At 53.1% G+C, this 13,338-nt stretch overlaps 1 protein-coding gene and 1 pseudogene across 7 annotated transcripts in view; one reads left to right on the top strand and one right to left on the bottom strand.

Annotated features, from left to right (window-relative positions):
- Positions 1-13,338, top strand: part of PODN (podocan) — a 51,447-nt gene that overhangs the window by 11,717 nt on the left and 26,392 nt on the right. For all 6 annotated transcript variants that reach the window (XR_013520079.1, XR_621781.5, XM_035251509.3 and 3 more), the window contains exons 2-4: positions 7,490-7,856; positions 9,084-9,177; positions 12,714-12,778. Coding sequence is in view for 4 of the 6 variants with exons in the window: in XM_078331846.1 (XP_078187972.1) it covers positions 7,490-7,856; positions 9,084-9,177; positions 12,714-12,778 (526 nt within the window). In the remaining 2 variants the exon portion in view is untranslated. The remainder of the gene's footprint in view (positions 1-7,489; positions 7,857-9,083; positions 9,178-12,713; positions 12,779-13,338) is intronic.
- On the bottom strand, positions 6,622-11,539 carry LOC118142943 (HIG1 domain family member 1A, mitochondrial pseudogene; annotated as a pseudogene). Its single transcript, XR_013520085.1, has one exon. The product of XR_013520085.1 is annotated as an HIG1 domain family member 1A, mitochondrial pseudogene (transcript).

Consider the following 13,338-nt stretch of genomic DNA (forward strand, 5'->3'; position numbering starts at 1 on the left):
AGGCCCCTCCCGCTGCGCACATCTGGAAAGAATCTGAGGGCGGATGGGGGCGGGGGCAGGAGTAGGAGGACGCCGCTGGCGACAGGGAATGTGGGGGGCAGGTGGAACTGTGCAGGGGCGGGGACCCCCGTCAAGAGTGCTCGGACCCGGAGTATCTCCGCGTCTTTCCACGTCAACTCATCCGGCCCCCTAGCGAGTCCAGCCTCCGACCTCTTTACAGATAGAGAAACTGAGGCCCGGAGAGGGGCAGAAGTTTGCCCTCGGGGCGCGTCGCGGCTGCCGAGTCCCCTCCGGGGCTCGGCTTCCCGGGCAGCAGTGCCGCCCCAGCTTAGCGCCAACCACTAGTTGAGCCAAAGCTTTCAGCTGGCGGCCTGGAGTCCGTCTGTCTGTCTACGCGGCTGCTTCCCAGCCGGGACAACTGGACAGAGGAGGGGGTGGGGGTCCTCGAACCACGGGGAGCGAGGTCAGCGCCTGTCTGCGAATGCAGCGGAAGCCTCAGGTTGCAGGTCCCCGAGTCACAGCCCGGCCAGGGGCAGCGGACGAGATCGTGGCGTTGAATACCTGACGCGCCGTCAGGTGGAAGAAGTGGTGGCGGGGTGGCGAGGCTGCTGGCAGCCTCGGGGCTGGGGCTAGGAGAGGCAGCCGCAGCCCTCTGGAAAGGAGCCGGCGCGGCCGCAAGGGGCGAGCGCCCTGGCCCGGGTGCGCGCATCACTGACCCTGTCCGGGAGGCGCGGAGGATGCGCGCCCAGCGCTTCGAGTGAATTTACTGACCTGTCGGGCCCACACAACCTGAGCTTCGAAGTCAGCCCTTGGAATACCGGCTGGCTAGGGAAGGGGAAGCTGTGGTCTACCCTGCTCCAAGAGGCACCACCACTGGTGTGAACCGGGAGAACCCCTGGTGTTCCTGTCCCCTATCCCTCCCTTATATAAAGCTTCCACACTGGTAAGGCAGCGGCGAGCCAGGAGGGCTCATGGTGAGCAAGGAGGCCAGCCGGTCTGCAGGCGAACCGCGCTGCAGGGTAGGTCACTCAGAAGAGCCTGTGGACAGCCCTGGGAAAGACCAGCGGGGACTGGTCTGGGAGTTCTGCTTCCACATGTCCACTCTAAGGGCCCAGGACCCTGTCTCCTCTAGCCTAGAGGGCAAGTTAAGAAGTGTCAGAGTCATATGACTGTGTTCATATCATCTGTGGGAGCATACTTTATCCCTTCTGCCTGAGTCTAGGGGAGGGGATTACTCATGGTGGCACTTTTTAGGCTTGGTGGAATCATACATGACAGTACTGACTGTGACCTGCTTGGAACTCTCAATGAGTCCCTGTCATCAACACTAGCATGTCGGTGGATGCCCTTGGCCATCTAGGCCTCCCACCCTGTTGACCCTTCCTTAAACAAACCTCCCTCTCCCCCAGCCCCACCCCTGCCTTTTGATCACACCCTACCTCTGCCTGGAGGGCTATTTCTCCCTCTTTGTCCATTTGGAGAACTCCTGCTCAGTCTTCAAGACCAACTCAAGGCTCTGGGCAGGCTTTTCCTCTTGGCCTTGCCTTTCACACACTAATCTACAAACTGGAGGAGTCAGAGCAGATCATATTGCAGATCTTTAGATCTTTACGAGCTCTGCCTTTCATATTCATTCAGCAAACTTTTCCTGAGCACCCACTCCATGCTTGGGGAGACAGGCAGGTTCTGCTGAGCCTTGAAGGATAAAGCTGGGCAAGGTTGCTGTGGAAGCACCCAGAAACACCCTAACCCAGCCAAGGGGGAGGAGAGTCTTCCCTGAGCAGGGGCATTTGAGTAGGAGCTTTCTGGGGATGGCAGCAATGCCAGCCCTTTGTGCTTGAGCTCCAAATCTGCAAAACAGGAAGACGAACACTTAGTCCCAGGATTTCTATGACAGTCAATAAGATGCAGCTGTTTGGGGCCCAGCACAGAGCAGGTGCTCAGTTGGTTTGCGCTGAGTTTGAGTGGAGAAGGAAGGCAGTGCTGGGGGCGGAGGATCCGCCTCTTGATTTGGGTCTCCCCTTCCCCTTCCTTCTTCCCCTACCTTCATCTCACAAGTTGGGCCTTGAGGTTTGGTTCCCTGGTTGAGGTCAGGGGAGACAGCGGGTCCCCCTTACTTTCTCAGTAACAGTAACCCCAGATATGTCACACTTTCTTGTCACCCAGCGGTGACAGCTGGGCCTGCTATTTCATTTAATTCTCACAAGTAGCCCCCAACTCCATATCTTAGACTAGTAAACAGAGGCTTGGAGCAGCAAAGTGACTCATCTGGGCTTACACAGCAGTCAGAATTGGAACCCATGCCCTTCTGTCTCTAAAGCGCTCCACATGAGGAAGAGCGCACTGCTGGCTGAGCTGCCCCACTGTCCAGGGGTTTGAGTTGTTCCTTACAGGGTGCACTTGAAACTCCTGGAGACCGGGGAGCTCCCCTGTTCTTCCCCACATACCTTCCACATGACTGGGTATACAGAAGGGGCCTCACCAGGCGGCGGGGAGGGGGCTTATCTTGCTCCATTCTTAGAATAACAAGGCTGGGTACAGTAGCTCACACCTGTAATCCCAACACTTTGGGAGGCTGAGGCAGGAGGCCAAAAGTTCAAGAACAGCCTGAGCAACATAGTGAGACCCCATTTCTAAAAATAAAACATTAGCCAGGTCCCACGTATGGTGGCACGTGCCTATAATACCAGCTACTTGGGATGCTGAGGTGGGAGGATCACTTAAGCCCAGGAGCCCAAGGCTGCAGTGAGCCATGCTTGTGCTATTGCACTCCAGCCTGGGTAACATAGTGAGATCCTGACTTAAAAAAAAAAAAAAAAAACGAACAAGTGGGAAAACTGAGACTCAGATGGGTCAGTGGTATAGCCAAGGTCACACAGCAAACCAGGTAGTAGGGCTGGACTTGCCAGGACCTATCAGTCCTGAGAGTGGCTGGCCAAGCTGGAGGGACCACTCTCCAAGCCCCGTCTGTTCTTCTTACCTCTCCCTTTACTCCAATTTCTCCTCTCCATCCCTGCAGTCCAGCGCCTCTCTCTCTGCCAAAGGTCTGGCCCCTTTGCCCTCACCTGTCCCAACTGCACAGCCTCACGTCCACCCACAAACTTGCCTGTGTCACGCCCCTGCCCTTCAATGGTCCTCATCTTCCAATGAGAAGGCCCACACTGCCTAACCTGGCCTTCACGTGGCCTGGGCTTGTGGCCACTGTGCCTGGTTGTAACACTCCCAGTCCCTATCTCACACCAGACGGTCTTGTGAGTGTGGACTGTCTTGCCTCTGGGCCTTTGCATATACCGACTCCCTTGCTTGTGTGGCCCTTTCCCTTTCGCCTGAAAGTTATCCCTTAGAATGGGATTATAATACTCAGCTTACACATAATGCTGTGGACCAGCTCTGTTTAATAGAAATATAACGTGAGCCATAAATGCAAGCCACATATGCAATGCAAAATTTTCTAGAAGCCTTTTTTTTTTTTGAGACAGAATCTCACTCTGTTACCCAGGCTAGAGTGCAGGGGTGCAATCACAGCTCACTGCATCCTCAGCCTCCTGGGTTCAGGTGATCCTCTCACCTCAGCCTCCTGAGTAGCTGAGACTACAGGTGCATGCCACCTCACCTGGCTAATTTTTTGTATGTTTTGTAGAGACGAGGTTTTGCCATCTTGCCCAGGCTGCTCTCAAATTCCTGGGCTCTAGCCATCTGCCTGTCTCAGCCTCCTAAAGTGCTGGGATTACAGACATAAGCCACCTTATCTAGCCAGAAGCCATATTTTAACGAGTAAAATGAAACTGGTAAAATTTATTTAACCTTTTCAAAATATTATCATGCAATCACTATAACAATAAATGGGATTTGATGTCATTAATATTTACAAGGAATCTTACATTCTTTTTTGTACTACATCTTTGAAATCCATATACACTACATTTTTTTTTTTTTTTGAGATGGAGTTTCGTTCTTGTTACCCAGACTGGAGTGCAATGGCACGATCTCAGCTCACCGCAACCTCTGCCTCCTGGTTTCAGGCAATTCTCCTGCCTCAGCCTCCTGAGTAGCTGGGATTACAGGCACGCACCACCATGCCCAGCTAATTTTTTGTATTTTTAGTAGAGATGGGGTTTCACCATGTTGACCAGGATGGTCTCAATCTCTTGACCTCGTGATTGACCCGCCTCGGCCTCCCAAAGTGCTGGGATTACAGGCGTGAGCGACTGCGCCCAGCCAAGTACACTACATTTTACACTTACATCTCTATGTGGACCAGCCACATTTCAAGTGCCCAATAGCCACATGTGGCAAGTGGCTAATGGAGTGGACAGTGCAGCTGTGGGCCTCTGAAGGGCAGAAGCCATGCCGAGTCTTCTGTGTGGGTCCCCAGCTCCCTGTCATGCTTGGCCTTGGGGAGAGCAGTGTAGCATTGTTGATATGACCTCAGCTGAGAGCTCAGATTTGCCACTTAACAGCTGTTCCCTGGCTGAGCCCACTGGGCCTCAGCTCCCTGAGTTATAAAGTGGTGATAACATTTTTGGTACGGTGCAGAATATTAACATAAATTAAAGATATTTATGGATGCAGTTTACAGATTTTTACAGATCCACAATGGAAGGCAAGGAGGCAGAATAGCCTGCCTGGTGAGTGCACAGGATATGTGGGACCAGAGCTCCTTCCCCCGGATTCTTCTCTTTGGCCTTCTGCCCTGATTAAATTTGGGGACTGGGCCTGGGCTCACACTCACTCTCAGAACCCCCGACTACAGTGGGGTCAGATGGGCAAGGAGCTGACGGCTGTTGAGCTGACTGTGGAGTTTATGATGCGCTGTGGGAATGATGGTCTGTAGACTGATGTTGGGTCAGGGGCCAGGGGCAGCAGGGGTGTGATGGAGTGAGCATAGGGGTAGGCTGCTGTGGGCACCACTCACTGTTGTTGACTGATCCCTGGAGCTTGGAAACTGTGTGTGTGCCGGGCTCCCTGGTTCCCTGGCAAGCCAGTGGCTGAGACCTGAGTCTTTATATGCCATGTGGATCGGTAGGGCCAAGCAAGCCTGGCTGCCACCCCTCCTGTCTTCTTTAGTGCCTCAAACTCCTTGGGACCCTTTTTACGCTGCCCACCCCCAGTCTGGGTGGGCAGTGGTTATTGGTACCGGGGTCTGCTGCCCCCTCCAGATGGAGAACAGGGATCATTTCCACCTCACCTGTGTCCCTAGTGCCCAGTTCAGGCCCAGGCACGAATGGGCCCTTAATTCAGAGAACTAGCTGAGCTACCAGGTGAGGCAGAGTGGTATCTGAAATGCCACAGATGCCATGGGGCAGCAGGAACTCAGAGGTGGGTACAATATCTGTAACATCTTCTGGGAGGAGGTGGGCCTGCTATGGGGTCAGAAAGCCCAAGCAAAGGGCCAGGACAAGTGACTCATGCCTGTCATCTCAGCATTTTGGGAGGCAAAGGTGGGAGGATCACTTGAGGTCAGGAGTTTGAGAGCACCCTGGGCAACATAGGGAGACCCCATCTTTACAGAAAGTGTAAACATTTGGCTGGCATGGTGGTGCACCCCTGTAGTCCCAGTTGCTTGAGAGGCTGAGGCTGGAGGATCACTTCAGCCCAGGAGCTCAACGTTACAGTGAGCTATGATTGCACCACTGCACTCTGGCCTGGGTGACAGAGACCTTGTCAAAACAAAAAACAAAAAACCCAGCAAGAGCTAGACAAGGGAAGGGGAAGGAGCAGGAGATTCTGGAGTGGGCAGTGGTGTGGTAGGGGTTGAGATTATGCCCACGGAACAGACAATTCATGGCAGGAAAAGCTGGTGTTTATTGAGCACTTACTATGTGCAGTACATGCATTTCACTGAACCCTCACAGTCTTCCCGTAAGGATAGTGCTGTTATCCCCAAGGATGGGTGAGAAAGCTGAGGTTTAGATGATTGTAATCACATAAGAGCCAGAGCTGAGGCCAGAGCCAAGATTGCAGCTCTGGCCGCTAGCTGCAGACATTAACGTCATCGTCAAGCTCCCCAGTTTACAAAACCCTCCTAGGCCCAGGGTCTTGCCAGGCCCTTCTAGCTGCCTTATGGTCACGGTGTCTGATCTGGTGGTGGGGAGGGAGGCTCAGCCTGAGCCGGGGCCCGTGGCCACTCAGCTCAGGAGAGAATGCCCCCCATGCTGGAGGTGTCCACAGCAGGTCCTTGCTGCTGTCCCTGCTGCTCACTTAGTGGAGCATGTTACTGTGCATAACTGCTGCAGATATTACACATTAGGTGATAAGGTGACAGCAGCTCCTCATCACCTCATAGGCGCCAGGTGCTTTGCGTCTGTTATCATACTCCACAGAAGCTGTGCATTTAGATGTATTAGCTGCATTGTACAGACAAGGAAACTGAGGCTCAACAAGGTCAGAGGTGGGACTCAAACTGGGATCTGTGGGGCATGAGTCTGTGAACCTGAGCTACCAGCACGTCTTATCACAGCCCAGAGATGTCTGAGTCCCTGTAAAGAGAACCCAGGAACCCACCCAGTGCCGAGCCTATACCATGGAACTGCTGGGACGATGGCATCTTCCAGCATCTTCCTCTGTGGGCCTGAGATTATCCCCTTTACTCCTTCCTTGCTGCACCTGGGAGCCATGCTGGGGAGTGGTCTTTGGCGGGTTGGCAGTAGTCACTGAGCACATCAGGCCCTGGTGAGGTCAGCTAAGGGGATAAACATCAGGAATGGGACTTGGGAGGCCGTGAGGGCAGCAGCAGCTGTAATCACTGATACTTTCTCTGTGCTGCACTCTGGGCTTGACCTATACGCAGACACAGAGCGATGCTCACAGCTCTATTTGGGAAAAAGACCCCTTTGCTATTCAAAACCCAACCCAACTAATGCCAAGCTCTGGGTGAACATGGTCACAGAGAGCCCTGGAGTTGGTTCCTAGGGAAGAAAATGCTGATTGCACAAGAGAGAGGAAGGGCATCCCAGGCAGAAGGAACAGCATGTGCAAAGGCCTGGAAGGAGGAGCTATTCAATAGTCCTATAGAACTGGGGGCAGTTGAGGGGACAGTTGGAAGAGAGTCAGGACCAAGTTAGGAAGACCTGTGAATGATGAACCTGAGAGCCGGGATGCACGCTGCCGGTGCTGGCTCACCATGGCCTGTGGCTGCTGGAGGAGGCTCAGGATCTTCCCACACCGCCAGTGCCAGGGTAGCAAGGGCTCAGCACAGTCCAGGTCATGCCTCGGCTTCCCCTTCTAGGAAACAGGGGTACAGACTCCTTGGGGCCAAGCCTGCTGAAGGCTGCAGAAGGTTTTGCAGACCTGCCCAAGGACAGGGCTTCACCTCGTCGCCTGCCTCTGGAGGCAGCGTGGTGGGGGTTGGCAGGTGCCGAGCGCCACTCAGTCAGTCATCTACTGGGCACTGAGGACAGTCCAGAGTGGGCCCTGCTTTGTAGCCGGGGGGGAGGAGGGGCGCATCATGACTTTCAAGGGCTCCAGCTGTGTTCCCTGTACCTCACAGGTTCCGTCAGCCCTGGCGCCCAGGTGCATCTGACTTGGGACCCCCTGCAGGCACTATGGCCCAGAGTTGGGCACTGCTACTCCTGCTGCTGCTGCCGCCACAGCTGCACCTGGGACCTGTGCTTGCTGCAAGGGCCCCGGGGTTTGGCCGAAGCGGCAGCCACAGCCTGAGTCCCGAAGAGAACGAATTTGCAGAGGAGGAGCCGGTGCTGGTCCTGAGCCCTGAGGAGCCCGTGCCTGGCCCAGCTGTGGTCAGTTGCCCTCGAGACTGTGCCTGTTCCCAGGAGGGTGTCGTGGACTGTGGCGGCATCGACCTGCGTGAGTTCCCCGGGGACCTGCCTGAACACACCAACCACCTGTCCCTGCAGGTGAGGTCGGCGCTGCACCCGTGGTTACGGGGGCTGCCCCACACACCCTTGGCTCCCATCCCAGAACCCCGACACTCCCAGCAACCTGTTCACCCAGAACTTCCAATATGCATGGCTCTCCACTCCCAGCCACAGGGTGCTGGGGCAGGTCAGATTCAGGGGCACTGGCCGCAGCAGGTAATGCCCTTCCTGATGTCCTAGTCACAGAGCACTGTGATTATACAGTAAAACCCCGCTTTGCTCACTTAGAGGAGTCCAGGCTGGGCCCAGTAAGTCGAGCCAGGCTCTGTCTGAAAGTGGATGCAGACCTGCCCCACAGCCAACCCTCTGAATGCACAGCCACCACTAGGGCCAGGAACGCCAGAGCAAAGTAGACTTGACGAGAATACTCTGGGGTCTCGGAGGAGGGAGCGCTGTCTCCAGCCAACGGGCAGGCTAGAATTTGGAACCATGAGGAGTCAGATGGTGTACAGACCTGCACCCTGGAGTGCAGGTGCCCCCACCCTCACTTTGTGCAGCCCAGCAGCCCTGGGGAGATGGAGGGGCTGCAGCACTTATTCCAGAGGCGACCAGGCCCGGTGCAGGGAGTGACTTGCTGACGGTCATCCACACTGGTGGGTCTGAGCTGGGGACCGTGGGAGCCCAAGGCCAGGGTAGTCACGGAGGGAAAGGGCCACTCTGAGGGCAGCTCTCACTGCCCTTTCATCCACACATCAACTCTCTCAGGCACCTGCACTGGGCCTCTGGTGCAGCCAGAGAGAGCAGCCTCCTAATCTAGCCCCAACCCAATCCAGGAAGGCTTCTGGAGGAGGTGGTCACTGCCTCAGCTTTTCATGTGTTCCAAGGGGAGAGGGGACTGCAGGGCCAAGGAAGAGAAGGAAAAGTGATTTCTAGCTTGGGGAGCAGCTGTGGCTGCCTGTCACGGGGTGGGAATGCTCCAGGAGCAGGTCTGGAGAAGAGAGCACGTCGAGTCTGAACTGCCTGTTGATGTCCACATGTGGCTCCCTGAAGGCAGGACCCACACACCTATTGTCACTGTGGCACCCTAGAGCCCATATCCAGACCTGTCCTAGAGCTGGCACCAGGGTCTACTGCTGTGGGGAGAATCCCAAGGGAGGTGCCCAGCAGGTGGACTGGATTCTAGGACTGGAGCTGCCGGCAAGGGCCGGAGTCCAGAGCACACCCCACTAGGCTGATGCTGTTTCCTTGCTACCCCCTACCCCCTAGAACAACCAGCTGGAAAAGATCTACCCTGAGGAGCTCTCCCGGCTGCACCGGCTGGAGACGCTGAACCTGCAAAACAACCGCCTGACTTCCCGAGGTGAGGGGCTGCCCAGAGCCAAGGGGCCAGCGTGCTAAGTGGGGGCTTCCTGAGGTGAGGGGCCGCCCAGAGCTCAGGGTCAGGGGCACCAAGTGGGGCCTTGGGGGCCTGAATGATGCTTGGTGCCCATGGGGAGATCTTGGCCCTGTGGATCTTGGGGTGTGGATGGAAGAGGGCAGGCCTGGGCCTGGCTAGCAGCGGGGCTCATGAGAACCAGCTCCACATGGGTAAGGGGCTCCCCATTGTTGCCTGAATACCACACGGTATTTCTTTCTTTCTTTTTTTTTTTTTTTGGCATGGGTCACTTATTTTAATAACAATACATACACCTTGTTATCACCATGGCATGTAAATCCAGGTTAGACAAGAGAATTTCACAAGTGTAATAGCATTCTGTAGTATATAAAAGTTTGTGTATACTGTCTGACCACACCAGCAGGCTCATAGTCATTAATCAATTCCATTATAGGTCATTTGTTTAGTTTAATGTTTATAATTCTTATAGAAAAAATAAGCAACACACACATTTTTAAAGTGTTAGTTTACCTTGCGTGAGTGATTAAAATACACAATTCTATTTCAAGATGACATTTTAAAATGACTCTAATATAACAGCAGCAAAAATATAATTCTGCAATTACAAAAGAACTAAACTAGAATCCATAAGTTATTCTCATGTTTACGATTGTGATTCTTTAATAAATACTATTACTATGCTTTATTGTAAGCTTGCTAAATTTGCTTTAACCACACACATAGATACTGTCAGTTGTGGGAGGCTTTTCAAGTTATATCCATGTACTTTTGGACAGAGTTCTAAAAGAGCCAGCAAGTCTACAGACAGGCAGAAAAAAGGTAAATTAACTGGGGCAAATAGGACCTTACATAACATCCAAAAATGTGAGATTCTGCAGCAAACTGGGAGTACTTCAGGATTGGCCCGCTGTCTTCTTTAGAATTAACTTTATCCTAACAGTTTAAGAAGGTGGACCTTTCAACACCATCAAGTGCATTCAGGTGACATGTTTCAAGATGTCTAACTAGGCCGGGTGTGGTGGCTTACGGCTGTAATCCCAACACTTTGGGAGGCCAAAGCAGGTGGATCACCTGAGGTCAAGAGTTCGAGACCAGCTTGGCCAACATGGTGAAACCCTGTTTCTACTAAAAATACAAAAAATTATCTGGATGTGGTGGTGGGCGCCTGTGATCCCAGCTAGTTGGGAGGCTGAGGTAGGAGAATCGCTTGAACCTGGAGGCAGAGGTTGTGGTGAGCCGAGATGCGACACTGTCCTCCAGCCTGGGCGACAAAGTGTTGTGAACTGAACATGAGCCCGGGAATCTCGTCCAGCGAGAGGGTCCCAAACCTGGAAGAGAGCGTGCGCCAGGAAAAAGGAGAAAGAAAAAAAGCGAGATCTGGAGGGCCACATGAGCTATGCCCATGCAGCAATTTTATTTTTGCAATAGGTTCCATTATATAGTTTTCTGCTTAATGTTGTTTACGTCAGATCAAAATGCTTAAGTTAAGTCACAAGGTAAGCAAGTTAAGCCCGCTAAGTAAGTTATGCCCAGTAAGTAGGTTACGCCCAGTAAGTCAAGGTAAGTAAGTTACACCCAGTAAGTTATGCCCAGTAAATACTTAAGTTAATATTTTACAATGAATGTATCAAGGATCCAAAATGAACACAATGAAGCAATAAACCCTAAGGAGCCGAAAGTGGACACAATGTCTACCAAGTCCTCATATCCATAAAGTAATGTCTGTTAATTATTTTGAATAGCATAGTCCCTCTCTCGGTTCCTGCTTTCCCTCAGCTCAACTCCCCCAACTGGGGATCTGTGTCTGGGCTCAAGCTCACCGTATGGCGAGGCCCATTTCCTAGGGGCCTCACACGGGAGCAATCCCCACAGATCTCCCTCAACAAAGCAAGGCTCCATCTCAAAAAAAAAAAAAATTATCTAACGAAAGCAAGCTCCTCCAACAAGATCCAGACAGCATCTCTCCTTCTAAGGCTTAGGTTTTGCCCAGAATTCCCGATATAGGGAATAGCCCATCCCAACAGTCATTGCTCCTACAGCAAAGCCTTGGGCTGCCACACGCATGCGGATCAGATGAAGGGACATTTTCATATTTCTCCTGCTCTTCAACTTGTGTAATCATATGCAACAATGGCTGCAAAGCCTGCCATTCCAATGGGGACAAATGGTGCTTCTTTAGGCTTCTAAATAAGTTGGGATCGCTGATCTTCACCATGTGAAAGAAGGGAACCCTCTGTATCTGTTGACATAGTGATTGCTTGAAGAATCTCCCTAGAGAGAGAAAACCTCTCATTCGCAAGCGGCTTCTGATCCCACCTGTGCGCCCCAGGCAGGTGTTTCTAAGACCTGGGAGATGCGCAGGGAGAGGCTTTGGAAAAGCTGAGCTTCCAGCACCTGGTCATAGGATCTTCCGTTCTAAGGGCCTTTAGAACCCGAAAGCTCTACTAGACTCACATTTTAAAAAAGGTGTCTTGGTTTTTTCCCTGATGATTAAAATAACATCTGATTAGGATAGAAACTTTGGAAAATAAAAGAGAAAGAGAAAATCTCTTACAATTCTGCCACTTGGAATTAACTACTATTGACATTTGGGTATGTTTGTGTCCATTTTTTAAAAAGCAGCTTTCCTGAGGTATCACTGGTATACTGTGAGATTTACCCAATTTAAAGGTAAAATTGGATGAGTTTTAGTAAGTGGTGCCACCATCACCACAATCCAGTGGTCTTTTTTAATTTGTGTCTTAAACTCATGGCTGGACACATGCTACAGAAATCATAGCCTGCTTTGTTTCCCGTAGCAGTCAGCTCAGCCGCCTCTCTCGCGTTGCTAAAGCCTCTCATTGATCATCATCTCACACAGCGGCAGCAGGCCGTTCCGTGGAGAGATGTGCCAGTTTATATAACTGTTCCCTCTTGTTAGAGACTTGGGTGAGATCCTGCATCTGGGGGTCTTGGAGCCCGGAAATGAGGGTCAGAGGCCAGCCTCAGGGCTGGAGAAGGGCCAGCCTGGCCAGGCTCCCAGTAGCAGCTGAGTCCTGACACATCTGCCAGATGGGGCAGGGGCGAGCCAGGTGGTGAGGAGGCCCAGGAGCCATGGCCCCAGCCTATGTGGAGACATTCCTGGTGGGGCCCACCTGCCTGTGAACGGGGCTCTGACCTTCTGGGGCTCTCTCCCAGGGGAGCACTTCTTGCTGCCAGGAAAGGGTCAGCGTTGGTGCTCTGCTGCTGGCCTGACCTCTCCAGGGGTCATCCCCACCCGGAGCAGGGAGTTGGTCCCTCAGTAGACAAAAACTGCCTGCTCCTCTGAACTTGGGCTCGTGTGAGCAAGGAGAAAGAACAGGGCTGGGCAGGCCTCCCACCCTGACTGCTTGGGAGGTGATCTGAGCTGCCTCTGCCTCCCCAGTACTGGCGGGTGGGTGGGAGAGGAGGGTGGGTGCTTGCTGTGCTTCCCTGTAGCGTCTCCTTCATCCAGGGCTCTGACCGATGCCTGTCCTTTGAAGGGCTCCCAGAGAAGGCGTTTGAGCATCTGATCAACCTCAATTACCTGTACTTGGCCAATAACAAGGTGAGGTGCTCGAGGCAGGGTGGGGGGTATGCTGCCACGTCCTCCAGGCATTGTCTTCCCTGAGTTCCATCAATTTTCACCAGGGCCTTTCTGGACTGGCTGCTGGGTCCCTGTTGCTGCTCAGACATGGCCCTAGGTCTGGGGTTGCGGGGGGGCACGGACCCCATACCTGTAACTCAGGGCATCAGAATGTGTCAGGTAATGAAGACAGAAGCCAAAGCCCACAGGATCGTAGAGGGGGAAGAACTTATCCCCACTGGGGAAGGCATAACTGGAGGGCTTCCTGGAGGAGATAACATTTGAGCAGGGCCATGGAGGGTAATAGGATTCTAGGCAGGTGCCCCAGAGTGGGCAGTAGAAGGGATGTCATGAGTGAAGGCACAAACGTACTCAAGCTCAAAATATTTGGTGTGCTGCAGAGCTCTGTCCCAGCCCCTCCTCTCTCTGAACTCTCTGGAGGTGACCTGTGCCCTCCCAGACTCTGTCTCCCATCTGCATCATGGCCATAGCCAGTGGCTGTCTCCAACTCTCTCTACCCCTTGGGCTTGAGACTCAAAGGT

This window comes from Callithrix jacchus, chromosome 7 (genome assembly GCF_049354715.1).
Source record: "Callithrix jacchus isolate 240 chromosome 7, calJac240_pri, whole genome shotgun sequence".
Lineage (NCBI taxonomy): Eukaryota > Metazoa > Chordata > Mammalia > Primates > Cebidae > Callithrix > Callithrix jacchus.